General features: G+C 32.9%; 3 protein-coding genes and 1 pseudogene across 3 annotated transcripts; 2 read left to right on the top strand and 2 right to left on the bottom strand.

Moving 5' to 3' along the window:
* The first annotated feature begins 1,014 nt into the window (after positions 1-1,014).
* LOC118028524 (BAG family molecular chaperone regulator 2) lies at positions 1,015-3,424 on the top strand. Its single transcript, XM_035032127.2, has 4 exons — positions 1,015-2,005; positions 2,114-2,370; positions 2,469-2,615; positions 2,712-3,424. The coding sequence occupies exons 1-4, from the start codon at positions 1,762-1,764 to the stop codon at positions 3,138-3,140; spliced, it is 1,077 nt and encodes a 358-aa protein (XP_034888018.1). The 5' UTR covers positions 1,015-1,761; the 3' UTR covers positions 3,141-3,424.
* An 11,452-nt stretch (positions 3,425-14,876) lies between these two features.
* Positions 14,877-17,071, bottom strand: LOC118028525 (protein DETOXIFICATION 49). The gene has a single exon (XM_035032128.2). It carries the CDS (start codon positions 16,784-16,786, stop codon positions 15,206-15,208), a length of 1,581 nt encoding a protein of 526 aa, XP_034888019.1. The 5' UTR covers positions 16,787-17,071; the 3' UTR covers positions 14,877-15,205.
* Positions 17,072-19,834: 2,763 nt separating this feature from the next.
* LOC118028760 (sugar transport protein 12-like) lies at positions 19,835-22,740 on the bottom strand (annotated as a pseudogene).
* A 2,247-nt stretch (positions 22,741-24,987) lies between these two features.
* Positions 24,988-26,595, top strand: LOC118028526 (ethylene-responsive transcription factor ERF026). Its single transcript, XM_035032129.2, has one exon. It carries the CDS (start codon positions 25,657-25,659, stop codon positions 26,194-26,196), a length of 540 nt encoding a protein of 179 aa, XP_034888020.1. The 5' UTR covers positions 24,988-25,656; the 3' UTR covers positions 26,197-26,595.
* The last annotated feature ends 484 nt before the right edge of the window (positions 26,596-27,079 follow it).

The following is a 27,079-nucleotide window of genomic DNA, read 5'->3' as shown; positions in this document are numbered from 1 at the left end:
AATATTCAATTAAATAAAAGTTGAAGAATAAAACTAACAAAATATGAACTTAAAAAAAAAAAAAAAAAACCTTAATAAATTTTTTAAACTTGGGTTAATTTCTAAACTCACAATTCATGAAATTTTAGATCTAAACCTATTCAATAAACTCAATTTTTAGTATAAAATTGAAAAAAAAAAAAAAAAATAATTAAAGTAAAAAAAATAATAATTAAAAAAACGAGCATCAAATATGATAAAAAAACAAAATCAAAGGAGAACAAAACTGTAAAAAATAAAATAATTTATTATTCAAAGCATATTGTTTTTTTTTTTTTTTTGCATAATTTTCCACTTCTTCAACCTTTACGTTGCGGTTGAGCTAGTTATCCGTCTGTCATCTCAGTAATGGCGTAGATGCTGTGGATGCCTTGTGTCTGTGACTATCAGTGGGCCTGATTTGGTCAGAACCCATCTTATCTTTTGGTTGGGCCATGTATTATGGAGAACTCCATGGTTTGACTATAATGGGTTGCTCTCTGGGCCCTCGTTTACTTGTCCAAACAAGTAATATGGATGGGATGGGATTTTGTTTTCAGCATACATACATACATACATATGTATGTATGTATTGGCAGCATTCGAAGTATTTGACATTGACAACAAAACAATATGCTTTGAATAATATTAATAATGTCAACACCATTACTCTAACCTTACAACCAAGCAAACATAAACATACAGACAGACAAGGGCTACAGCTTTTTCTTTTCTTTTTGTGCCTGTCATCAGACTTTGCCTTACCATGTTCCTTCCTCCTCCTCCTACCCCTTCTCCTACTCCTACATTATTATTATTATTATTGCCTTCCAGTTCGTAGAAAACGACTGCCTCTTACTTCTGCCCTCTCTCTCTCTCTCTTTTTCTTTTTTTCTTCTTTCGCACATGTTTATTCACCCAATTTGTATGGAAATCTAGTTTTTTATTAATATATATTAATGGGAAGGATAGAGCTTAACTGGCAATAGGATCCTCTCCCTCTCTCGAGATCTTGTGTTCGAGCCTCCTTTTTATAATAAAAACTGGAAGGAATTGGACAAACTTTTATCCTACAATTTACTTATTAAGCTAAAAAAAAATGGTTATAACTATGGAGATATCAAGAAATAGCAGTTCTATCAAACTTTACTTATCAAATATATCTTTGATTTAGGTAAAAAAGAGATTTACTCTGCTTCCCTCCATTTAACTCGCACCTTTTTTTTAATGGTTAAATTTCCCATTCCATATAAACAAATGTCAACGTTTCCATTTTAATTTCGTCTTCTTCATTACAAAAATAATTTCCAAAAACAAAAAAAAACCCTTTAGTTCTGTATACATAGATTAGATTCTTCTCCTTCGCTGGCCATTCGTCCCCCCCCCCTCCCTTTCTCTCCTCCTTGCTTGCTTCAGCAAAGATATCAAATCTCTCTCTCTAGCAATATTTCTCCGTTAACCATCCTCTCAATATATAAAATTAAAAACATTACTTTGTTTTCAAAATCACCATTGTCTTTTTGTAGAAACGTGTTTTCTTTCATGTAAAATAACCCTTCTTGTATTTATAGCAGTTCAGTTGAGTCCAAATATTACACACCGTGTCCTTTGAACTCAGTAGTTGTTAACCGGAAAGCGCTGCTTCAGATCAATGAAGAGAACTTTCTTAGAGATCTAAGGTTCTTTCTTTCTTCTCATCTGCGTTTATCTTAAGCCTTAAGGCAAGTTCAGGGATATATGTAGATGGAACCAATGAAGTCAAAGATTAAGGGGATGTTTACTCAGGGGGGCAAGGAGGACTTTTATGTTAGCAGATGCAATATGAATATTGTTGAAGAATGGGAAATTAGGCCAGGAGGAATGTTCGTTCAAAAGAGAACTACTGCTGATTCCAATCACAACTCTGTTCCTGTTTCCAACATTAAAGTTAGAGTCAAATATGGTTCTTCATGTCATGAAATCAGTATCAGTTCTCAAGCAAGTTTTGGTAATTTCATAATTCTTAGATCACCGTGTCTTTGTTTATATTGATGATGCTTTTGACTTGATGTTTTTTAGAATGATAAATATTAAGGAGTTGGTTTCTGGGCTACAGGTGAACTGAAAAAAATGCTAGCGGAACATACAGGAGTGCACCCTCTGGATCAAAAGCTGATATTCAAGAAGAAGGAGAGAAATTCGAAGGCGTATTTAGATGTTGCCGGAGTGAAAGACGGATCCAAAATTGTGTTAATTGAGGACATTACCAGCCGCGAAAGGCGTTGTCTTGAGATGCTCAAATCTGCTAAGATAGAAAAGGGTTCCAAGTCATTGCAACAAGTAAGCTCAGAAGTCGACCAGTTTGGTGATAAGGTAAGTAAACTTTACTAGAGATAAAGATTACACGGGTGCCTCTAGCAGATATCAGATTTTAAAGTTTCTGAGAAATTCTTTTCATTGCAATTTGGTAGGTGACATCCTTGGAAACAACAACTTATAAAGGAGGAAAAGTAGCAGAGAAAGACGTGGATGGTTTGACTGAAATCTTGATGGCAAAATTAGTAGCATTGGATGGGATTTTTGTTGAGGGAGACTTGAAGTTGCAGAAGAGAATGCAGGTATTATGGGACTTCTAATTGTTCTACTATCTTTCTTGTCACACCTTTCAATTCGATTAATGCTCAAGTTCTTGCTTTGCCATGTCTTTCATGAAGGAAAGGAAAGTTCAGCAGTACATTGAAGCTCTTGATAGGCTCAAGTTAAACTATTCTACTGCCAATACCAGTGGAGGCAAAATCCCATTGCAGCAACAAGATAATTCAATTGGGGAAATGCCAACACCAACGCAAAAGAAGCCACTTCAATACAATAAAGGAAAAATCCCATCGCAGCAGCAAGATAATTCAATAAGGATAACGCCAATAACAGAGCAAAAACAGACAATTCAAAGCAATGGAGGCAAAATCCTATTGCAGCAACAAGATAATTCAACTGGGAAAATGGAAATAACAAAGCAAAAACAGTCAGTTCAGTCCAAACAGCGGAATGCTACAATGCAAATGCCAACACAGACGCAGCAGCGACCAGTATTGAGTAATTCCAAGTCTTTTGTGGTCACAACAGCATGGGAAACTTTTGATTAAGCTGTGGAGATAATGTTTCCACGAGCTCTTAGCTTAAGTGGGAGCAATTTAAAGAAAAAGACGGTTAGCTATGCTTGGATTTCCATTTTTCTGTCACTTTTGTTTCTTTACTCATTCCTTGCTGTTTTAGATTTATGATTTGTTTTTCTTTTTTGAAAATAAACTATATTGGCTCTTAGCAAATTGTATATAGAATATAGCGGATTTCTTATATGTACCACATTATGTTATAGAGTAGTTATAAATTCGGGCAAGTGGAATTATATTTTGAAGAATTTGTTGCAGCAGCAGGTTACTGTTGACTCAATGGTGGTGTGGTTCGGGACGACAGAACACCTAATATTGTGTTCATACTTCCTGTATTTTACCAAACAGTTCAATAAATTTTTTTTTTTGAAACTAATACAAGTTAAAAAATATTTTAAAAAATAATATAATTTAAACACAATCATAATTATAAATATTAATTTTGTAACCACAATTATATATTGAAAATAAACAATTGCTATTATGGTTGTTACCAAATCAATATTAAAAAATAGTTGTTAATTCTTAACAGTAATTATATTAATTTAAATTATGTTAGTTTTCTAGCCGGTGATATTTTCCAAATTTTTTTTACTATGCTGTGTTTTTTTTTTTCCAAAACAAATCCTCATATATACTTCATAGCCCTACTCATCGCTAATTAATGGAGAGAAAAAAATCTTCTACTCCAATTAATCAAATCCACTTTATTCAGTCATTTATTGCCTGTAGCAGATTATAGAACAGAGTACTCATCAGAGGAGAAGTAAATAATTTCTGATTCGGATCATAGAGATTCTTCGTTTCTATATATACAAGGGGAAAAGGAGACTGGGGGAGGGGTTAATATTTATGTAATAATTAGGATAAAACAAATCATTCCAAAATGATAGAAAGGTAGATTTGACATTGGAAGACAGGATACATAGCGTTGGAAAACAGGTAGAATGGTTAATCATCTCCAAGGCAACAACATGTTTAAGTGTTAAAACTCTATTTAAACACACAGATTAAGTTACTCCCGGAAAAATTCTCCATCACAGCTGTTCTCCCTCTTGCTGAGAGAAAAAAGATGCCATATTGTCTTGGTTTACAAAACTATTGGCTTGACGTGATGGGAGTACCAGTTAGATATCAAGAATTCAGAGACATGCACATGAATAGGTTTTACTGGTGAAGTTTGAGGTGACATGATGTCAAATTTTACTCATGCATAGAGAAATCAAATTCATGCAATCCTGCTCAGTGATTATGAAAGCTTTTGTTAAATAGTTCAACCTAATAATTGGACACCTCTAATGCCAGCCAGTTGTTAATAATCAAGTCTGAGAACTTTTATTAAACAGTTCAACGATATTTTTAACTTTTGTTAAATAGACTTAAAGTGGATGTTAGAAAAAAAGGAGCAAAAGGGCGGTCTTTTTTGGTTTTCTTTACCAGAAATCTCAGTAAACGTGTTATCATCTAAGGTGATGGTGCCAGAAAGAAGGAACAAAAAGCAAAGAAGAAGAAAGAGAGGAGGCCCCATGGTTACTCGACTAGGCAATAATAATACCTCGAGTGGATTCAAAACATCCCCGAGAAGCTGTACCAGTCAGAGAGAACATGAGGACTAAGAAATGCAAGAGCTGAGAGGGATTCTATTCATGTGATGCCTAAAAAGTATCTGCAAACTCAAGGTAATTCTCTCAAACATGCCAAGAACTTCCAGTTAATTAGCTTTGGAGTAAAGAAAAAGGTAGGGGCCATCCTTGTTCCTTCTTTTCTTTGTTCTTCCTTCCGTTTTCCCTGTGGACAAATGCATTTGATGGCATCAGAGTTTCCCTTCTGTATGATGGGGCACACTTGCGTTTCCTGATGCCATGAGGGGAAAGCAAGGGTTTTGCTTTTTGACAGGTGTTGCTGTGAGGCTGTGACCAACTCTTAGGAGATGGGCCTATTGCATGTGAACTGGAAGTGAGGATGCATGCAAGATGGTACCTCAAGAAAGTTGCCGATCGATCTACTTTCTTAAAAAAACAAAGTTATTAAATTTAGACAATGATATGTTGACTTTATCAGTCGGTACTAACATTACCCTAATAACATCAACATTAAGGAAACACCTATATGACATGGGATAAATCTTACTTCACATGTAGTGAAGCGACTTAATTTATTCTTTGTTTCGCAACTCAATTGGTTAGTTTGTATCATACAAACCTTTCTAGGTTCGAGCTATGCCGGGAGTAATATTTTCTTTTATACTCTTCAAAACACTGAAATAATTTTTTGAAAAAAAGAAGAAGCGGTGAATGACATGCGCATTTTTGTAACAGACTCAGTCATTAAGCCTTCATGTTTGTGCTACCTTTTTATTAGGTTTTCAGGGGTTTTAAATTCCTGTATGACCCTGAATCACAAAATAAACCTACATTGCTCATGTTTATGAATTATAATTTTTATATTTCTTTATTAATTTTAATTTTTTAATTATTTTATTTCTAGTTTTTCTTTTGGTGTTGGTTTACTATGATGTACTATTTATTATGTATTTTTAGACCTTTGGCCATCAATTATCAATAATTTAAAAATTTACCATGTCTGTTTTGTTTTCTTGTAAAACCAGAGAAAAACAAAAACAAAAATAAAAGTGATGAAAATTCAATCATCTGAGCATATATAAAGATGCAATTCATATTGAAAACTTGAATAAAATTGATTACTAGGCCATTGTTTTTACACAATAAATTAATCAAAATAACATTCTCATAACCTTCAAAAAAACAAAACAATGATCATACCTTGATAACTACTGACAACTCCTTATGAGTGATAGGAAAATGTTGAACTAAATTCCTAATTGCTATCTTGTTAAAGAGTGGCAAGATTTTTTTTATAGTTATTTTCATGTGTTTTTCTCAATAATTTACTACATTTTTTATTTTAAAGATTTTTAGGGCGACAAACCCTATATCCTTCATTATAAGCTACATTAAGTAATATTAAAGCAGGATTAACTAAGCCGATGGACAATAGTGCTAACACCCATTATAATGATATAGATCAAGGGACACAAGATATTAGAGACATTGTGAAAGCTTTTGAAAAGGCTCAGGGAACTCAAACAACAAGGATTAGAAGTCTGGAGTAGAGATTTAGCCTTATGAGACTAAATTGGAAGAAATAACATATTGTCTTAAATGGATTCTCTTAGATCATGCAAACAAGGATAAAAAAATTTATCTGGTTTATATATGGAGATTTACTGTGTGATGCATCTAATGTCAGAACTATTTATATCAAACTAAAACATTACATTTACTAGGATCTTATGAAGAATTTTATAAAGGGGTAGTAAAAGATGCTATTTTATTGGCAAGGGGAATAGATGGGGAGAGACATGGCCAGATTAACCATGACACTAGCGACTTTTGTTTTTAAACTGACATACCAACTTTTAATGGAGATATGAAAATACATGATTCAATGGATTGACTTGTTAATTGTAATAGAGTTTTGGCATGTGAAAAGATATCAGAGGAAGATGTGATAGGGATGGTCTCAATTAGTTAAAATAAAGAGCTTCATCCTGGTTAATTTAGAAGGGTTTAGGATAACCTGATCATGGGAGGTAGAGCACCTAGTAAACGTTGAGAGATCAATTTCTTCCTTATAATTTCATCTTTTTTCATTAGTATTGAAAGTGTATTCAAGATTGGAAAACTATTATGAATAGATTATTAGGTTTATAAATCTAGCAGAATGTAATCAGTTGTGAGATAATGAAGGTCACATGATTGCTAGATATTTGGATGGTTTGAATCTGCTTTGACAGCAGTGTTGTAATAGCTCGAGATTTGACAAGTGAAGCAACTTGTGTTCCTTAAACAATGTTCATCGAATGATCTAATTAATCCTTCGATATGTATATGTGACAAGTTGTACTTTTGCTTGATAGAATACAAATTAAGTTTGTTTAAGGCATCCACTAAAGTTTATTTAAGCATCAACTAAAACTTGTAATATTTGTAACTTGGCTTTCATGTCGGAAGTTTGTAAAAAATGCTGTTTTTTTTTTTTTTTTATATAACTTCGAGCGAGAAATAATGACTCCAAAGTGAGGAACTTCGAAGAAACTGGCAACATCTTCATGTAATAAGCAGTTAAATGATAAGACTTGCTGCTGCTTTGGAGATTAATCCCAATCTCCGTCACCTTGTGCAATTTGGCACGTACGCTACGTGGATCCATGTCGGTTTCTGTAAAGTTGGTGGTTGTCTTTCCAGCTCCAGTCACGGCTTCTTAATGGTAAGCTAGTTGATCCCATGGAAGGAATTGGCCATGACTCTCTATCAGCTAAGACAGAGAGCAATACTTACCGTCCAAGGGTATTAGCCTGCAATCAATCAAGCGAAGCTTGAACAATATTTCCATCTCGTTAGGAAGTATGTGGTATGATTGTGCTAAAGTGTATTCATGTTATAAGTAGATTTTAATTAACCTACAAAATAAGGATGCATGTTCATTTCTTAATTTAAGGTAGATTTAGCCTAGACAATAGGACGCAAATTCACGTCGTGAACTTCTATGAGACGTCAAAAGCCCGCATCTTGGAAATTTTTTGACTTCGGCAATAATGAAGCAGCTCAAGACGTAGCCTAGCGCATCATGGGCTGTCTTTAAGAAGAGAATGTACGTTCTTGTTTGTGCTAATTAATGTCCTTAAAAGCCTGTTTTCTTGTAGTGTAGAGTACTATTTTCTTTCATCAACAGCAGCAGTACTGAGTGTGTGTGAATTTAAAATGGGTACTATGCATGGATAATCAGCTCCGAGTCATATATATATATATAATGCCCTCTTCCCTGCATTGCGTGATGTTTCATCCTCCCATACGATCATGCAAAAGAAACAGAGCCTCACATGATCATGTCGATAATATTTGCATACTTCCACTGAACAACTCATCCAGATGGGGACCAAGCAGACATGCAAAAAGCAGAAGGCATTATCAAGCTTTATAGTTTATGATTAATAAGAAGATGATAAAAGCTGATCCTAGAACCAAACAATTTTGATGATGCTAGCTTACATGAGAACAAACGTCTATTTGTTAGCCAAAACACATGGCAGGCGCAGCTTATGAAGATGATAAAAGCTGATCCTTGAACCAACCAATTTCCAACCAATTCGTTCTGTCATTGTTGATTTCCACGGACCTTAAAAAACTTATCATCAAAATTAGGAATTCAAGGGCCATTCAAACACCACCCATTCAAGGCAAACAGGTTCATCCACCTCGAGACATAAGAATAAGGGCCAACTTCACTTCCTCTTTCTAGAATTCCCTCGGCTCAGTTTCGATATGGCACTGGTTTATTTAGATTCGCCCTTTAAATCTGGATATGGGCTAAGGGTACAGGGTATGAAATAAAGGACATAATCTGTCAAGTCGCCCACCACGTACCCCATATATATAATAAGATTTCCCTTGTTTTCTCTTGAGAGAAGAAGAAGCAGCAGCAAAAACGACTAGATCCTTTCACGCTGCTTTAAAATGAATGACATGATTTTAATAAATATTTGTTGTCCAAAAATATAGCGAATAATAATTAGACTAGTGAGTATACATGTAGTTTATATCCATGTAATTTATAAGATTAAGGTAAAATTAATATTTGCTATCATAACAAAAATTCAATCACTTAATATCTTTCGGGTGCTGCTAAATTTTCTCCCAAAACTTTGTTAGTTCCACCATTTGACTTTCTAAAATGAATACCGTAAATCCTCCCATTCATCTTTATTTCGTGCAAATAAACATCAATGACAGCTGGTTGTAGAGATAATAAAGTTGATAATACATTTAAAAGCACTCACACACGTATATTTTTTAATTTAAATTATTGAATTCGAAATAGATGATAAAATTTAGAATATATGCATGACCAAATCTTCCCCCCCTCTGAACAAATATGCTCAGGTATTTATCATGCATGAACTTTTAATAAGATAGTGGTAATAATTTCATTAATTTATTAAATATAGATTGTAAAACAGGCTCGTTTTTCTTTTCCAAATGACTAGTAAAACTGCCATGTGCTTAACACTTGTCTTCCAAATCTCCATTTATTAAGGGAGGGAGGGGGAGCATTACATTAAAAAACGTGCCGCTATGGATTGATCACCTCAACTTATTTTCTTGTAAGTTCCAGAAAACAAGCAAAATTTATGGTCAATCACGCAATTGAAAAATGATGCTCATGACCAAGATTGTTGAAAAGATTGAAGCAAAGCTCAACTTAATTTGCTGTTAACACCATGCTTTGGGAAAATATGAGCGATCTGTATGAAGTTGTTGCGATTTAATTAATTGATAGTGTAATCTCTTAACTTCAACGCTTTGGCTGTTTCCTGGTCAAGTTTTACAATCAACTCTTGACATTTCAGCTGTTCTTAATTTCCTGCTGGCCGTACAGATAAACGTTTCATCTAAACCTTCGCTGCCGCATGCTAGGAGAATTTCTGCCATCTTCTAGAATGGTCAGTTGATCGACAAGCTTTCATGTTGGAGATAAAATGGTAGATCCTTTACAAGGGAGATGATCGTGACGAGATTGAGAAACTACAACGCGGGTTTGATGAATATTTTCAAAAACGAATATATTTAGACATTACAAAATGTATTTTTTAATAAAAAAAATTAATTATAGAGATTGATTTAGTATAACCTAATCGATTTTGCAAATTCAGAAAAAATTAGGTAATTGATACAAACATTTATTGACTCCAATAAATATTCAAGAATTAGAATTTTTTCTATATAAATATTAAGACGATAATATATTTGATTAATTCAAGTCAATCTACATGTCAGGCCATAAAACCATAATAATTTTATAGAAAGTAAATTAAAATAAAATATGAAGGTCAATTTTAAATAAATTTAATATTGAAGGATAAAATTAAAAAAAAATCAATTAAAAAAAAGAACAAAAAAAAACCCTGAAAAAACCCGAGTTAACATGTTAAACCAGCAATCTGAATCATTAGATTGAGATAACCCAATAAAAAAACAAATTAAAAATAAATTATAAAGTTCAATTCTCAATCAACCTAGTCGTGAAAGATGATAATAAAAAAAGATTGAATTAAAAAATATATAAAAAAAATAATTTAAGTAAACCTAGATTAACCTATCAAATCTTTGTTTCAAGTCATGAAACGATAATAACCTAATATAAAGTAAATCAAAATAAATTATAAAATTTAATTTTTAAATCATTTAATATTAAATAAATAAAAAAAAATAATAAATAAACGGAACACTAAGAGAATATGGCAAGAGACCGTGTGCGCCAAGTGAATAACATTTAAGTTTTAATAAGAGTTTAATCTTTAACAATAATACCAAATCTTTGGACAAGAATCCTGAACAGGGGTCTTATAAAATTTATATTACTTTTAAGTTTAATAACAAGTTATGTTAACTTGCCTTGTATTTAGTAATTGTTATAATTCAATTTCATATATAAGTAAATTACTTTGGTTTATATTTATGCATGCTGTGTAATTTGTGTTGAACCAAGCAATTATCTAATCTGCAGGAGGCCAAAAATGGCCACCAGGATACACACAAACACAGAGCAACTATACGGCCCATGAACAGTGCCAAGACACTCTGGTTGAGTTGACTTTGATTTGGGTGTTTCACAATAATGGACTCCTATGTGCATGCACATAGAGGTGATCACGTGGCTAGCTAGGACGGCCAGCATGCCTCGTGCCTCCCATCCAAATGTACAGGCATGGGTGCACGACCCATCCATGTGGTATATTGTTAGGCAGATCGTACTACTGGGGGGCCATGGCCTCGCTAGAAATTCAAGATTTCCCCCCCTAATAATTTTGTTTAATATTCAACATTATTATTATTATTATTATTATTAATGGAGCGATCATTCATTTATGCAGTGCATAATTCCATTGAAATAACTACTAAAAAAGAGAGTATATTATTAATGTTCAGGCTGCTAGCCAAGACTTTCTAGGCCATGCTTCTCAACTAATCAATAATGACCGGATAATCTTTTAAAATTCTTTATAAAAATTTAGTTATTTTTATGTTTTAAAAATATTTTCAAAAAAAAATTAAAATTATTTTTTAATTACTTCAGATTAATAATTTTTTTGATATTTTTTGATTGTTTTGATATTTTAATATTAAAAATAATTTTTTATAAAAAATTTATTTTGATGTATTTTTAAACAAAACAATATTTAAAAAATAATTACCATCACAATTATATTAAAATAAAAAAATAAAGTTTATCACTCTGCTGCTGCTTTTTATATATTCCTCAACCGACTTTGAATGTATTATGGAACTTTGACAACTTAAATCGCCGGATTTAACGACAGTTCTATCGTTATATATCATATAGTCAAAATCTAAATAATTCCGTAACGGGCTTGCTTTATTACCTTCTATAGTCCAGGAAAAAAGAAGAAGAAATTCTCGGATTTACTTCCCCTGATTAGAATATCCGATCTGGGTTTATCAATCCTACTCATGGTGCCGTGCTGTTTGCGAATTCCTTGGAATGTTTTAATTAAATTGCCCCGTTAACGTACATGGTGCAACCCTAGTTTAAGTAAATATTAAAGATGAATAATGGATCAAATTTTGTATTTAATAAAATTAGTTTGGAAAGATAATCACTTCATTTGTTTTTTATTTACCCCTTCATGTGTGTTTCATGAATAATTCATAATTATTCTCTCCATTATATATAATTTACAAGGCCCAAATACTCACTATAGTATTTGCTGATTAATTTAAGATAAAAAAAAATTAATTAATTTATCTTTATTTTTTAAAATAAAATCGAAACTCTGGGGAGTACGAGCAAAAAATTTGAAAAAAAAAAGAGAGAGATTCCATATGTACATAAATAATAAGAAAAAGAAAAATTCTTTAAGCATTTTTTTTTAAAATTGTTTTTTAGCTTTAATTAATTTTTCTCTAAAATTAGAACCAATAGAAAGGAATCTAACATGTATCCCTCTCTATACCTTTAAAAGTTAAAATTAACGATTATTTAAATGAATTATAAACGGGGAGACTTATGTTATCTAATGTAACAAATTAACCATATAGATTTAATTTATCAGATTAAAACTATAAGGGTGTCTTTATAAAAAAAAATTATATTATAATTACCTCTACTATAATCAAACCCACCAATATATTAATATCACAGTTAGGCGTGAGAGAATTAATAATGCATTAGAACGAGCTTGAACTTGTTTATAAAATTAAAGGGTACTTAAACAAAAAGAAACGGTGATTAAACTATAAGCTACCAACTAATTAAGCACGAACGCAGCCGTCCCGGTCCCAACTAGGCATGTTGGTATATTTTTTTTCTAACATGTATTATCAATGTTATCACAAGAACTTCTCACGCAATTAACATACTGCAATTATAAAATCCAACTTAATCATTTTTTATTTATTTTATAACCCGAGCCCAATGTTTTTATACAATATAACTTTCAATTTAGAGCGTATTTGAAGTGTGGTTTATGTTGTTTTTAAAAATATTTTTTATTTGAAAATACATCAAAATAATAATTTTTTTATTTTTTAAAAATTATTTTTGATATTAACACATCAAAATGATTTAAAAATACTAAAAAAATATTAATTTTAAAAAATAAAAATTAAATTTTATTAAAAATATTTTTAAAATACAAAAATAGAGTAGAATAAAGTAAAACGTTACTAGAAGTAGCCGCCGCCCTTGCTATTTTTCCAAAAAGACGACGGTCGTTACACTTGGCTGCCTGCTTCTTGCTAAGAAATGTTTTGGCAGCTCATTAATCTATAGGATAAAAATAATCGATGACGGCCAATATATGGTATGGTAAAAGTAAGCGTGTGTGCGTGTGCGTGTGCGTGTGCAATCTATATATGACTAAATATATATATATATATATATCTTAATCGATAGGGTATTGACTTCGTGCTTTTGTAAGTTAGTCATATATACAGCAGACGTGTGTGTCACCTTGATTTGTGATGAGCTTAGACGGCCAATGCCGCAGCCGTCTTTGCAATCTTGATTTCCTACATTCCAATTTTATCAATAAAATCTAAATTGAACTTTTAAATTTAATTTCTTACTAATTTTATTTTTAATAAAATTAATTTAATTCATTAAAAATATAATCAAGTCCTTATACCTAATTAAATTTTTTAATTTAATCTAAATTAATTATTAAGCATCATCAAACTTTTAATTTGACTCGTAATTAAATCATATTGACTTATTAAAAATTTAATTATGTCATTAGATTTAATTTTTATACAAATTTATCAAATAATTATTTAATTTGATTTTAAATCTGCATTGTCTTTTTAATTTTGGATATAATTTGGTACAAATAAACTCTAAATTTCATTTAAAATTCCAAATTGATTATTTTGTATGTATTTGAGATCTTTCTTAACCAGTTTTTTATCAAATTACTATTTTTTTTTATTATTATTTTTTTATTTTTTATAAGGAAAAAAGTAAAATTAGGGAATAATGCAAAAATAAATTAAGATAGTTATAAAAATTATGAATAAATAACTAAATTTAGTTAAACCATTGTGTTTAATTTGAATGAGTTGGGAATGAGTTGTGGCCATAGTGTTTTTTTTTTTTCCGGGGGGTGCGGGGGGCAGGGATGTAGACGCCGAAAAAAATTACACTGTGCTGGATTTCTAAATAATTTTTGGATTGTGATATTATATTTTTTTGTTTTATTGTGCCAAGTTCCCGGAAAACTCAGTAGAAAATCTGCATCCCACGCGTTAGTTAATAGTTACTAGGGATGATGCATACATGGGATTAACTCCATGTTTTTTAATTGTTGCCGCAGGTCAACCGCGCTCATGTTCCCTTTTCAAAAGACACTTACGGTCAACCTCTTTTTCCAACTGAAATAAATACGTGCTTTGATATTTATAACAGCATTAATCATCACATGCAAACTTAAATGTGTTGTAAGTTTCTTCTTTTCTTTTCTTGTTTATCTAGAAGAGATTACATTTTTTTCTCCAGAAGAAGAAGTCTATTATTGACAGTTGAGTTATCATTTAATGAAAAAAAACATAAATCTTTTTATGGATTATGGAATATTGCAACCATGTGGCTGAACATTTATTTTTCTATCTCAATTAATTTTATTCTAAGAAATTTCTCAAAATTTTTTTAAAAAGGAAGATTATTTTCAATGAAAAAGATGGGTTTTTAAATTAGTTTGCTTAATATTATTTCTTTGAAATAACGACACACAACCATTATTAAGTTGGTTCTAACAACACAAATGAAAATAAATGAGAATGCACAAATCTGCTCAGAAAAAAAAAAAAAAAAAAAAAAAAAAAACTACACGGAATTATTCAGAGGAAGATAAAACAGAAAGAAAGGGTCCTGGTGACCCGATCCAAATAGAGGGGGCTTGGTGAGAGAAGAGTCGTGTTTGGAGTCGGCCGCCATAAAGGTTGGCCAGTCAACCTCTTTGGCTTCTCTACCCCACGCGATGAGCTGCTTGTGAGCGTACACTTCACCCTGGAATCTCAAGTTTTAGATTCCTGGGATCCTTCCTGAATATGAAATTTGTTATGCGCCAGCCTCCTTTCCCAAAGAACACACTACCACCCGAACAAGAGAACAAAAAGAAAATCAAACAGCAAAAATATATTCCCATTGTTACTTTCTTTGTATTTGAAGCAACTAATATATTCCCGTTGTTACTTTCTTTGTATTTGAAGCAACTAATATATTCCCTATCTCTAAATTTCAACTACTTCCATGATCTCTTTACAAGGTACAGCAAAAATTTAAGAATAAAGGGAATCTTAGTGATAGCTGCTAGGGAAAATCGCCGAAGAATGAAAACTCAGGCCGTCATCCTCGCAGGGGTTCACCGGAGACAATGTAATGGCATGAATATCGATTGAAATTCGTGAGAAAATACGTGGCATCATCACATCGGTTACCAATCAAACCAATGAATCATTACCATCTAATGAGCTGGATGAGTTCTTGGGATCTTTCAACTTCTCATCCTCGTCGTTGTGGTCAGCATCGTTAGATACATTTCCAGTTAGTTCCTTGGCTCTCTGGGCTTGGCATTCCCAATCTGTTCTAGCCAGAACGAACAACATGGTCACGACACATGAGCCCTGGGCAGCTAACAAACCGAACCAGAGTCCTTTAAAATCAAAGCCAGCATAAAAACTTAACCAAACAGCAACAGGCATGCCCACAAGGTAAAAGCATCCCAAATTAATATTTGCACCCATTTTAGGCCTTGCCGTGCCTCTCAAAACACCACAACCTGTTGTTTGTGGGCAATTTCCAAGCTCACAAAGGCCAATTATAGGCAAAACCATTGATGTCAATGCAATAATCTCTGCATCTTGAGTGAACATGCTAGCCCAAATCTTCCTCACCATTACAGCAAAACACAATGCTGCAAATCCCAAGAGAAAGCTTGAAGAGAGACCAACAGCAGCAGCAAGCTTGGCCTTTTGAGGATTATTAGCACCTAGTTCATTGCCAACTCTTGTTGACACACCAAAGCTCAAAGAAGATGGGAAAATGTATATAAAAGCTGTGGTTTGAATTAAGATTCCCATTGAAGCAACGGTAGCTGTTGGATTTAACAATAGCCCACAGAGTAAAATCATGATCTCATACCACCACCATTCAAGGCAAACCGAAATGCAGCTTGGAATTGCCAAATTCAATAAAGATCTCCACCCTTTTAAGCATTCCAATGATATCCCACCCCAAGTTTTCTTGTACACGCCAGAGATCATAACGTAAATGACCAATGATCCTACAAGACTGAAGTTAGTCCAAACTGCGCTTAACGCAACGCCTTTGATTCCAAGATTGAATACGGAGACAAGAAGGTAGTTAACAGGTATGTGAAGAAGAATAGAAAGGGTTGCACAAAATGTTAGAGGCAGAGTGATTGACTGACTCCTGAGATATATACGCAAAGGATGCAAAATGGATTGGGCAACAAGGTCAGGGAGAGAGTAAAGAATGTAGAGTTGTGCTTCCGTGGAAATATCATCTTCCTGACCACAAAAGAGAAGGATCTTTTTCATGTTGAACCACAATAAAGCAATAGGGATGGAAACTAAAAAAAGCAAAAGAATTGTTCTTTGCAAGGCGAGGCCAAGAAGTTTGTATCTTTTGGCACCAAAAGCCTGTCCACAAATGGGTTCCATTCCCATGGAAAGACCGGAGAGAATAGAGTAGCCAGTGATGTTAGCAAACCCAATTGCCAGCGAGCCACCCGCTAAAGCCAGTTCTCCTTGGCGACCGAGAAAGAGCATGGAGATCATGGAGCGAGAATAGAGTAAAAGACCGGTCAATATCATTGGAAGTGCTATGTTGGCTATGCATCTTGCTTCTCTGATTGCAAGAGCGAGGTGAGTCCTCTCTTGATTTTCAAATGTTGGGTCCTTGGGGATCAAAGCGGTTATTAGCCTGTCAGATTCCTGTACTTTGGATGATGGGTCTATTTTGCATTTGCAAGAATGAGAGGGTGAAGATAACTGGCACATACTTTAATCGAGAGAGAGAGGGGGGGAGGTGATTTGGGGTTTTGGGGGATTTGAGAGAGGGGAGTCACGGAGAGGTTTAAATGGGGAGCTTGTTTGGGCATATATGGACATAGTGATCTTTATTCTTTACTCTCTAGACAGCTTTTTTAGACCGATAGAAAAAGAAAATTAAAAAACAGGAGGAAAGACGAGATATTTATTACTTTGTCAGAACTTGAGTTCCAACCAAGTATTGGAAACCTTTCCAGGCGTCCTTTTATGACCGATCACAGTGCCATTGTCGGGGCCTGCAAAGGGGAAAGTCATCCCAAAAGGCAGAGAGAGAGAGAGAGAGAGAGAGATTTTGTGATGACAGCTTAAGGGGTGGCAAATGGGGTTACTACAGGTGTCAGGTATTTATTAGAAGCAGTAACTCCATGATTTCTCAATTAATTAATTTGTTCTTAGCATAACCAAAAAAACCTAAAGTCTAAAGAGGGCGTTCTTATTACAAGGCATGAAGAATGTTTTTGCGCCTTGAACGCGCAATGAAGAGGATAGGCTCGGGGTTGCTGTCAACAGAGACATATTTAAGTGGTGGACGGTTACATAATCGGACCCGTTCTGGAATACTAGGGATTAAGCTTATACCATGTAGTTAGCATCTATAATTTTTTTGCTGGCCACGTCAGTTCCATGTTGACATGAGTTACATGATTTGTCTCAAATTAGTGCATTATGTCTCATTTTGCGGGACTCCACGTGGAATAATACTATGGATCCACCCAAAGTTGAATGACGGACGAGACCTTTGAGTTGATGTAAACGGGGGAAATTAACATAAAACCACTTCACATTTAACACCTCTCTCTCTCTCTCTCTTCGGAAGATGTTTCAAATTTGAAATCCTTTAAAAGTTTTTACTCTCGCAAATGTACCGAAAGAGACTAATTAAGATCAAATTCAGTTTATAAATGACTTGAGATATCAAGAAAGGAGGTTTTTTGTTTAATTAAGAAGGTCAAGGAAAGGAGGTTACCTTGTTACGTTTCGCCAAGAACAATAAGTCTCTATATAAGCATATATAATATCGGTGTCAAAAAATAATAAAATGCACCTATTTCATTGACAAAACCTAACATTACTGATAAAATAGCCAACAAAATCCCAAGAAATGACTTCTATATTGCTAATGGAATCATCGACATAGTTTTTTTCTATTGAAAATTTAATATTTTTTCATAAGTTACTTAAAAACAATTACAAAAAAAAAATTCTTTATTAATTTTATTGAAATTAAAAATTTTTTAATTTCAATATCAATTCAAAAATAATTTTACAATAATAAATACATAGCAACACAAATAAAAATAAAGCTAGAGGTAGGAAGATTTGAGCCAAAAGAAAGGTCTTAGAAGCATGATAATATAAAGCAATGTATTACATCATTTTCTCTCAATCCTTTCTTCTAATTTGGCTACTTTCTTCTCAATCTATTCTATGCCCCTCGTTTTAAATTCTGACGTTGATGAGCTCGAATCAATCAAGTTGTTGTGTGTCTAGATTCAAAGTAGTATGACTCAATCTCATTTCTCCAACTATCAACCACAACAAGTGAGGTCTTTTGTTAATCGAATGATGGGGATAGAATACAAATCCAAGATTTTAAAAGCTTCTGAAGATTATCACTGAACAAAATACCTATCTGCTGATCTTTCATATAATAATTAAGGGGGTTAAATAAACTAATTAAGAGCCATGCATACACCAAGATTCTGTACAAGATAAAGGAATTTTGGGCAAGATAAAGGAATACCTTAGCTAGTCACCAAAATAACACAGAGACGCCCACAGCTGCACACTTGGAAAAATCTGATACAAGATTTTCCATCTCTAGGGACTAGTAAGAGAAACATTGTCAATCATCTTGACTGGTTAAAACCTTTTGAGATCAAAGTTGCTAGTGTTAGATAATATAAAGAAAATTAAAAAAGGAAAAAGTTAGGGTTTTAAAAGACCATATATATGCTAAATAAAAAATAAAAAAAAATATAAAGACTGTTCTATTTTTAATAAAAAAAAATGAAATAATTCTATATTTCTTAATAGCCAGTTTAAATAGATCGACAGTGAGAATGAATTTCTCCGTCAGTATCTTCAGTATAAACACGAGAGATTAATTTCCTTGCAATATTTATTCAGAAGAATGAATATTCTTTGAAGTGGAAATTTAGACACGTGACCTGAATATTCTAGCATAATACTGGAGCAGCCATTTTCAACAGTCTACAGTGTTTTGAAATGTTGCGGCAGAAAAGAGTGGCTGTTTCTAGACGTGCACGTAACGACCGGCAGTGTGATTGGCTGCCCAATTAAGAGTTCCAGGAATTTTCTCGAGTCATTTTGGCACGATATAAAACAAATTTCTTTTTTATTGATATTTAGTGAGAAGTTGAAATAGTCAAATCCGATAAATATTTCTTGAAATTAATTATCAATTCTTTTTCATTTTTTAAGTGATATAAAATTTAAAATTATTTTTTGAATGGTTTTAATTTGTTTATGTGGGAAATAAAAATTTTAAAAATAAAAAAAATATTTTAATATATTTTCAAATAAAAAAATACAATAAAATATAGCTATTCTTTAAATTATTTTTACTATTATTTACTGTTATATTATCCTTTTGTTCTTAAGAAAATTTGTTCAACAGTCACAACCCCAACTTTTCAAAACTATCTTGTGTGGATTAGAAAAAATTGAAACCAGTTTTAAAAAACTTTCGAACAAGCAAACAAATCTTCAAGGCAAAGTATATGTCTTTGCTTGTCGTGGACTCGAAGCCCATGGGCTCGAATTCAAACTGGCTTTGAGCCTTGTTTTCTATTCTAGAGAGAGAGAAAAAACACTCACACTGTAAACAATTCTAACACAAAAGCAGATCCAAGTCCCCAACAAATAGAAGGCAAATTAACTCAATCAGTTCCAATATATTGAAAATTCCTGATCCACAACACAAACAAACAAAGCCTTACTAAGCAAGTCTCAGAATAAAAACAAGAAATAAATTCAATAAAATCCAATAACTTTGGACTTGTTCGTTTCAAACTTAGCATCATTTTCATAAAAATACTTGCTCCAGTGAGGATGATGGCGCCACACAGTGGTCATTTCTTCAATTGGGACACCTTTAGTCTCCGGCAGCAGTTTGTATATGACGATGCTCATGACAATCACACAGACAGCAAAGCAGATAAACAAACCGAACTTCAGGTGACAAAGCATTAATGCCGTGAAGATTTGTGCGATTACGAAGGTGAAGATCATGTTTACAGAAACAGTGATACTTTGGGCAGCTGAACGGACTTCCAATGGGAAGATCTCACTCGGCACTAGCCAACCTAGAGGTCCCCAAGACCAAGCAAAGGCGGCAACATAAACACATATGAAGACTACCACGGTATAAGCATATCCATTAGAAATCACACCTGGGTTTCCGCTCGATCAAACTTCATAGCAATGGCAATTGTTATGACAATCTACAAAATAAGAGAAAAAAATAAAAGAGCAAAACTTATGAGCCGCGTGCATTTCAGAAACGCAAAGAATTGAAGAAAGATAAATGGGAATCTCGAATGTATAGTGGAAAGAAGAGATGCATGTGGTAACAAACCTGGGAAACGAGCATTTGTATCCACCGTTGAAATTGAAACAAAAGTTGCAAGCATGTTAACAATACCAGTAATGAGAGAAGAAAAAAGAGAAGCATTGCTCCCAAAACCAATGGTTTTGAACAGAATAGGTGCATAAAACACGATCACGTTCATGCCAGTGAGTTGTTGAAACATGGGAATGCAGAACGCAAAGAAAAGCTGGGGCCTATACTTCCTTTTAAATATGTTTAGCCAAGCATGTTGGACCAGTTTTGCTTTCTCACTAGCCTCGACAAGATCATTGAACTCCTCATCAACATTATCAACTTTGCGGAGCTTAAGAAGTTGTTCTTTAGCTCTGTCATAATTGCCTCGTTCTATCTTGGAATTCGGAGTATCAGGAAGAAGGCATGATCCAACATAAGTTATCAGACCAGGAACTATCGCGCCACCCAAGCTCAAGCGCCATGCCATTTCTCCTTCAATCCACTTAGCAAAGGCAAAATTAAAAAAATTGGCGATGAGAATACCAATTCTGATAAACAATTGGAAGTTATATTTTATTTAAGCGATTGAATTCTTTAATAAAAAAATATCTTTACAGGGAGTCACTTCAGAGAGATTGGCACTAACTGTATACAAGAACAAGTATAAAACATTAACTATATATATATATGTCTGTATGAACAAATATAAAAACACATTAAATATCACAAAATAAAAAACTTGGGAGTTTAAGATTTCGGGGTTTTCAATATACACACACATTATTACTAAATGATAATAATAGTTTACAAAAAAGAACAAACTTGAAAAAATAATTTTACCTGATTGGTGCATCCAATACCGAAACCAAGTAACAGCCGGCCAATAATAAGCATGGGAACATTCATGGCTAAGCCATTAACGATAGCACCAGCAGCGAAAAGTAAGCCACTAGTCATCATCGTAGGTCTCCGTCCATACTTACGAGTTGCCATGGATGCAAATATGGACGAAACAAGGGCAGCTAGATATAGTGACGAAGTAAACAACGTCAATATCTGGCTATCAAACTTGCAGTATTGATCATCTGACGGTTTGACAGAGGACTACCTCTTGTAAACGTCGGGAAAGAATTTCTTCAAGAAAACATCCATAGATGTTACACCACCTGTAGTCAGTGGCGGAGCCAGAAAATTTTAAATGAGGGGGACAAATTATTAACAAATACTTAATATTATATATTATATAAACATGTGTTATATATATAAAAAAAATTAATTTGAAATACATGTACTAACTCATGTCAAATAAAATTAATTTAAAAATATTTTTAAAATAAAAAAACTTATATTATAATTATTTTTTCAAGTTTTTATATTTTAAAACTGTTTCATAATAACTTTATTTTTAATTTTATTAAAGATATTCTTTCTAAATATATACAATTAAACTTTTATTTATCTATTTCTAAATCTTTCAGGAAATAGTGAAATTATTGGCAACAATTCTTTGTTGACTTGTTATTTTATACAAGTGGGTTAAATATAAATATTAATATATATTTTTTATTTTTTTTTTATTGTATCTCTAATTTTTTGAGTTGTTGAGTACTTCATTTTTAATTATTAGTAAGTTGATCACCATTATTTTTCATGTAAAATTCATAACAAAATATATATTAATTTATCAAAACTCATTTCAATTCATATTCATATGCATATAATATTTATTCATGTACATATTAATTTAACAAATCTATAAATTATGATAAACTCTAACATTTTTAATAACTAATTATTAAGGAATAAAACTAAAATTAGACAATGAAATAAATAAATAAATAATGAAAGAAACTCACCTAAAACATAACTTAACTAATTAATAATTTAGGATTTGAAGAAAAATTTTATAAAAGAAAAGGAGGGAGGAACAATAATTCAAAAAAAAAATTTAGATTAATTAGTAATTAATAAATAAAATTAAACTTGTTAAGTTATTATATTAAAATTATATATAGAGAGATTAAGGGGGCAATTAATAATTATGTTTTTTATAATTACCCCCTTAATCTTCATTGTGGCTCCGCCACTGCCTGTAGTACAATTAATAATTATGTTTTTTATTATTTTTTATTTTTTCCAGAGTAATATTTCATAGATTTTCAAAACCTAATTAATTGCTATACGATAAGGGCCATCACATACCTGAAATACCAAGATCATAACCATATATTAGACCACCTGTAGCTGCAAAAATACATGTTAATAACACCCTGCCAGTAAACTTTCCAGGGTATTCCTTTCCACCAGATGTTGGAGCAAAAGCCCCTCCGGCCATTCTTCCTTCTTCTTCTTTTTTTAAATATTTATATTAAAATATGTAATAAATTAATTATCTTATCTTAAAATAAATCTTTTCATCATTAATAACAGGCTCAGGACAAACATTTTTAAAAAATAAATAAATAAATAAATTGTTTATTTGGATAGTGAAGATCTTTAAGAATATAAAGCGGGCATTATTTGGCCACTTGCATTTGATTAGTGTTTGGAGGGATAAATACAAAGAGACAAAAACACATATTTAGTTTAAGAGAAATAGATTTAAAATAAAGTTTTTTACTTTCAAAACATAAAATATATAAAAATATATCTTTTCTATCATTATTTCCTTTTTATTTTCTATATCAAAACAGTAATTAAACACTACCAATTTTGTTGAAGGTGGGGCGCTATCTTCACATATGTGTCTCTTGGTTCCCGATTTATTTGTTGAATATCAATTTATTTAAGTTTAATTCAAGGGTTTTTTTTTTTTATGAAAGTTTCGTTGTAGTTCTTTCAATCTAAAGAGTGGGTTTTTTCCCTGTTACAATGGAAACAAAGAAAAAAAAGACTAAACAGCTATAGGGAAGCTAATCCCCATGATATCTGCTAGAACAAACTGTTGCAAGCCTTGAGGAGCTCATCCCAGATCATCAAACCATAGTCGCAGGAAGTTGCAAGCTTTGTCATAAAATCAGCACAGACATTAGCCTCTCTAAATATATGTTCAATTCTGATAGTCTAGTCTCTACTTAGTAATTCTCTAATCTTTAAAATAAGAGTCCTATACTTATGGAAACCCACTTGATTAGCAAATAACAATCTAATAACATCCTTTGAATTTGAGTGACAGATTATCTAAAGAGTGGGTTTTAGCAAATGTTATCAAAAACTGAAAAGTCAGAGGCTTAACTACAAGATTATCAGTTGTATCTGTTTACAAATAAAGCCCCGTGCCAATATGACGACTACTAAGTAAAAATTTCATTTTACAGTACTCAAAAATGAATACACGACTATAATCTATAGATACTGTAGGTTAGCTAAAAGTTAATTAAGAAGTTAAATGGTAGAGCTATATTTAATTACCGCTGTACTTCTAAAGCTTAATGAACATCTCAAAGAATAACATGCAAACGTTGCACGATTAATTAAAAATTAACGTTTATCTCTCATTTTTTTTATTATTATGTATGATAGCTTATATGTATTTTGATTAATTCTTATAAGCCTCGAAGTTAATAACCTTGTAAAATTCTTAATAGTCCACAAATTTATGAGACTCAAACTGATAATTTTTAAAAAACAAATATAAAATTAATTAATTAAAATACACCTCTCAAAATTATCTTTTAACATTTTAATAAATGATATGGTTGCATAAATTAATGAATCACTTGTGCTAATTTTGAGAAACAATTATATTTCAATTAAAGTTTATTCTTCTATTTTAACCTATGAGTTACAAACAGAAAATTAAGTGCAAATAATCTATTAATTAAATTAAGTGTAAATGATGATTTTTTATCTCATTTACTTACAAAATAATTATTAATTTATTTAATTAGATATTTATATAAAATTTTCAATTTCTATTTAATTTTTTATATAAAAAAATTTATTAAAAAAGCCTCCTTCTTCACGGAACGAGAGCAAAAGTAAAGTGGCTAGTAAAATAAAAAAGGTACAGTTCAATGAACAGTCCAGCCCACGTCAACCAACCAACCATAAAAGGCTATATTCTTTAACGTTATTGTATAATAAAAACATGAAACCTTTTGAGCTATAGAATAAAAAATATGAAAACAAGGGGCCCAAAGAAAGTAAGATACAGAGGACATTATTGTTTTTAATATGACTTGACAAAACGCGGTCAGTGGCAATAACTTAAATAAAAGTAAAGCAATCGAGGGCCTGAAAGGACTTTTTCAGACAAAAACAAAGGAAGGAGAAGAGAGGGAGAGGAGAGGGGTTCGGAGGAGGTTCGTGGATCCAACATCCTGAATTGACTTTAACTGGCGATGGAGGGTTTAGTTGTGAGAGTACAGTGCCGTAAGGTTCGAAAGATAGATTTTCTTGCAGAGATTCAAGTACCATGAGATGGATGATCGTGATAACCCAACCAGATCACCAACTAAAATGTGCTTGTCACTTTCACGCAGCTTTTTACACAGCTTAAATTACTGTTAAGCTTCCACAAAAACAATTAATGGGTATAAAGAATCGGTTTTGGTCGTCACCCATATTATAGACATCCCTCTGGCAACCATGCTCCACTTAGCTCCTAGTCCTCTGAATCATAAAACCAGAAGAGAAGAAAACGCCGATGGCTTTGGCACTCCTATGAGAGAAGAGCAAATACCAGCTAATAGCTAGCTAGGCGCCTCCAATGCGCGTCCGCTCATTATGATCAAAACTCTCCAATATTTAGCAGATGAGCTAGCTACTCGCCTCAGTTCAACTATCACTTTCCACTTTAATCTTTCTAAGACTAGAACCCCAGCTATGGCAACTATACCTGCATTAAACGCTGGAGTACCGCGATTTTGAGTCGACCCCCCCACGAAATCCCCACGCATTAACCTTTACAACACAAATCTACACAGAATCTCACATGTATAAATTCTTTCCTCCTTGCATGTACCTACCAACCCACAACCCCTAAATCATCTCCTTGTGGTCCTTGTCCTTCACACACACACACACACACATATATATATATTGATTTACATATGGCTGAGCCCAACCATCCACCAATGTGCCCCAAATAAACCAAACTCGGCGACTATTAGCACTACATTTTGACCCTAATTCACCTATTGTAGTGAACCCACTTGACCCTATATTGTCACGTTCTATCCCTACAAACACAAGTGAAAATCCATCTCCAAAATATCATCCTCCTCAACAATATTGTAAGCCCACCAGCATGGCCACAACTTCATCTAGCTCCAAAAGGCACCCAATGTATCGTGGAATCCGTAGCCGCAGTGGCAAATGGGTGTCCGAAATCCGGGAGCCACGAAAAACCACCCGTATTTGGCTTGGCACTTTCCCAGAGCCGGAGATGGCAGCCGCCGCCTATGATGTGGCAGTCCTGGCCCTAAAAGGTGCTGATGCAGTTCTTAACTTCCCGAGTTCTGCTGGGACTTATCCTGTTCCAGCATCAACATCACCCACTGATATTCGTAATGCAGCTAATGCTGCTGCTGCATTAAAAAAGGCTGAAATGAGCTACAATGAAGCATTAGTTGAACAACCTAGGAATGACTGTGCCGCTGGTACCTTTTTTGCATCAGGTGGAGAAGAATTTGTCGATGAGGAGGCACTGTTTGATATGCCAAATTTGCTGGTGGACATGGCAGGAGGAATGCTGCTTTCGCCACCAAGAATAACCTCATCGCCATCTGATCATGACTCACAGGGAACTTCTGATGGAGAAAGCCTGTGGAGCTATTCTCAACGTTAATTCTCCTTACTACAAATCTTTACAACTTCATCAATGGATTAATTAACAACATAAAGAAAGAAACAAGAGGGGTGTGGCAGTCATTACTGTGACTTTTTTTGGGAACTATTTTGCCTGTCCCTGAGGTATAAGCAAAGCAATAAAAATGATGGAGGTTTGGATGTGAAACGAAAACAGGATAAAAGATTCATCAAACAGTACCAGTGATCACATAAGTAGTGTGTTTTTGAATTTTGAGATAGAGAATAGTGAGTTTGAGTTGCATTTCTTTTCATGTGAACGCCGCATTGTATAATAGTTTAGCTAGCCTGTAAATATTTTTTGGCTTTGTTTTTAATATTCTCTTGTGTTCACTAATTCTCCTGTCCCTTCTTTTTCATAAATTTCATTTTCCTGCCTTTCTGTTCCTTTCCTTTTCCTTTTATTATCATTTGTTTCTACTATATATATCTTTATTTATCCTCCATTGAAATGGAACAACTTAGGTTAATAAATTTTATCATATGATGATATTAAAAATAAATTTTGAAAAATAAAAAACACATTATTTTAATATATTTTAAAAAATTAATTTAAAAAACAACATCTAGAAATTAGGAATTTATCAATAATGATAAGTTTTTGTCAGCCGTTACTTACTATGCAGAGACAAGTTAAAGCGGTTGATGGCTAACAATGAGCCTAGCTAGCTACATCTAGAAATTAGGAAATTATCAATAATGATATATAAAAATCAAAGCATCTTCCTCTCAAACTAAGCAAAGCTAAAATTGAAGATGGAGCTTCTTTTAATCATGCATGTCACACGAAAATGCATAGATCCATCCTTTATATTATTAATTATTGTTTATAGATTGCAAGTCAAGACTATGTGGGGGGCCCT

The sequence above is a fragment of the Populus alba genome, chromosome 3 (genome assembly GCF_005239225.2).
Source record: "Populus alba chromosome 3, ASM523922v2, whole genome shotgun sequence".
Taxonomy (NCBI): domain Eukaryota; kingdom Viridiplantae; phylum Streptophyta; class Magnoliopsida; order Malpighiales; family Salicaceae; genus Populus; species Populus alba.
This window is presented reverse-complemented; position numbering and strand designations above follow the sequence as displayed.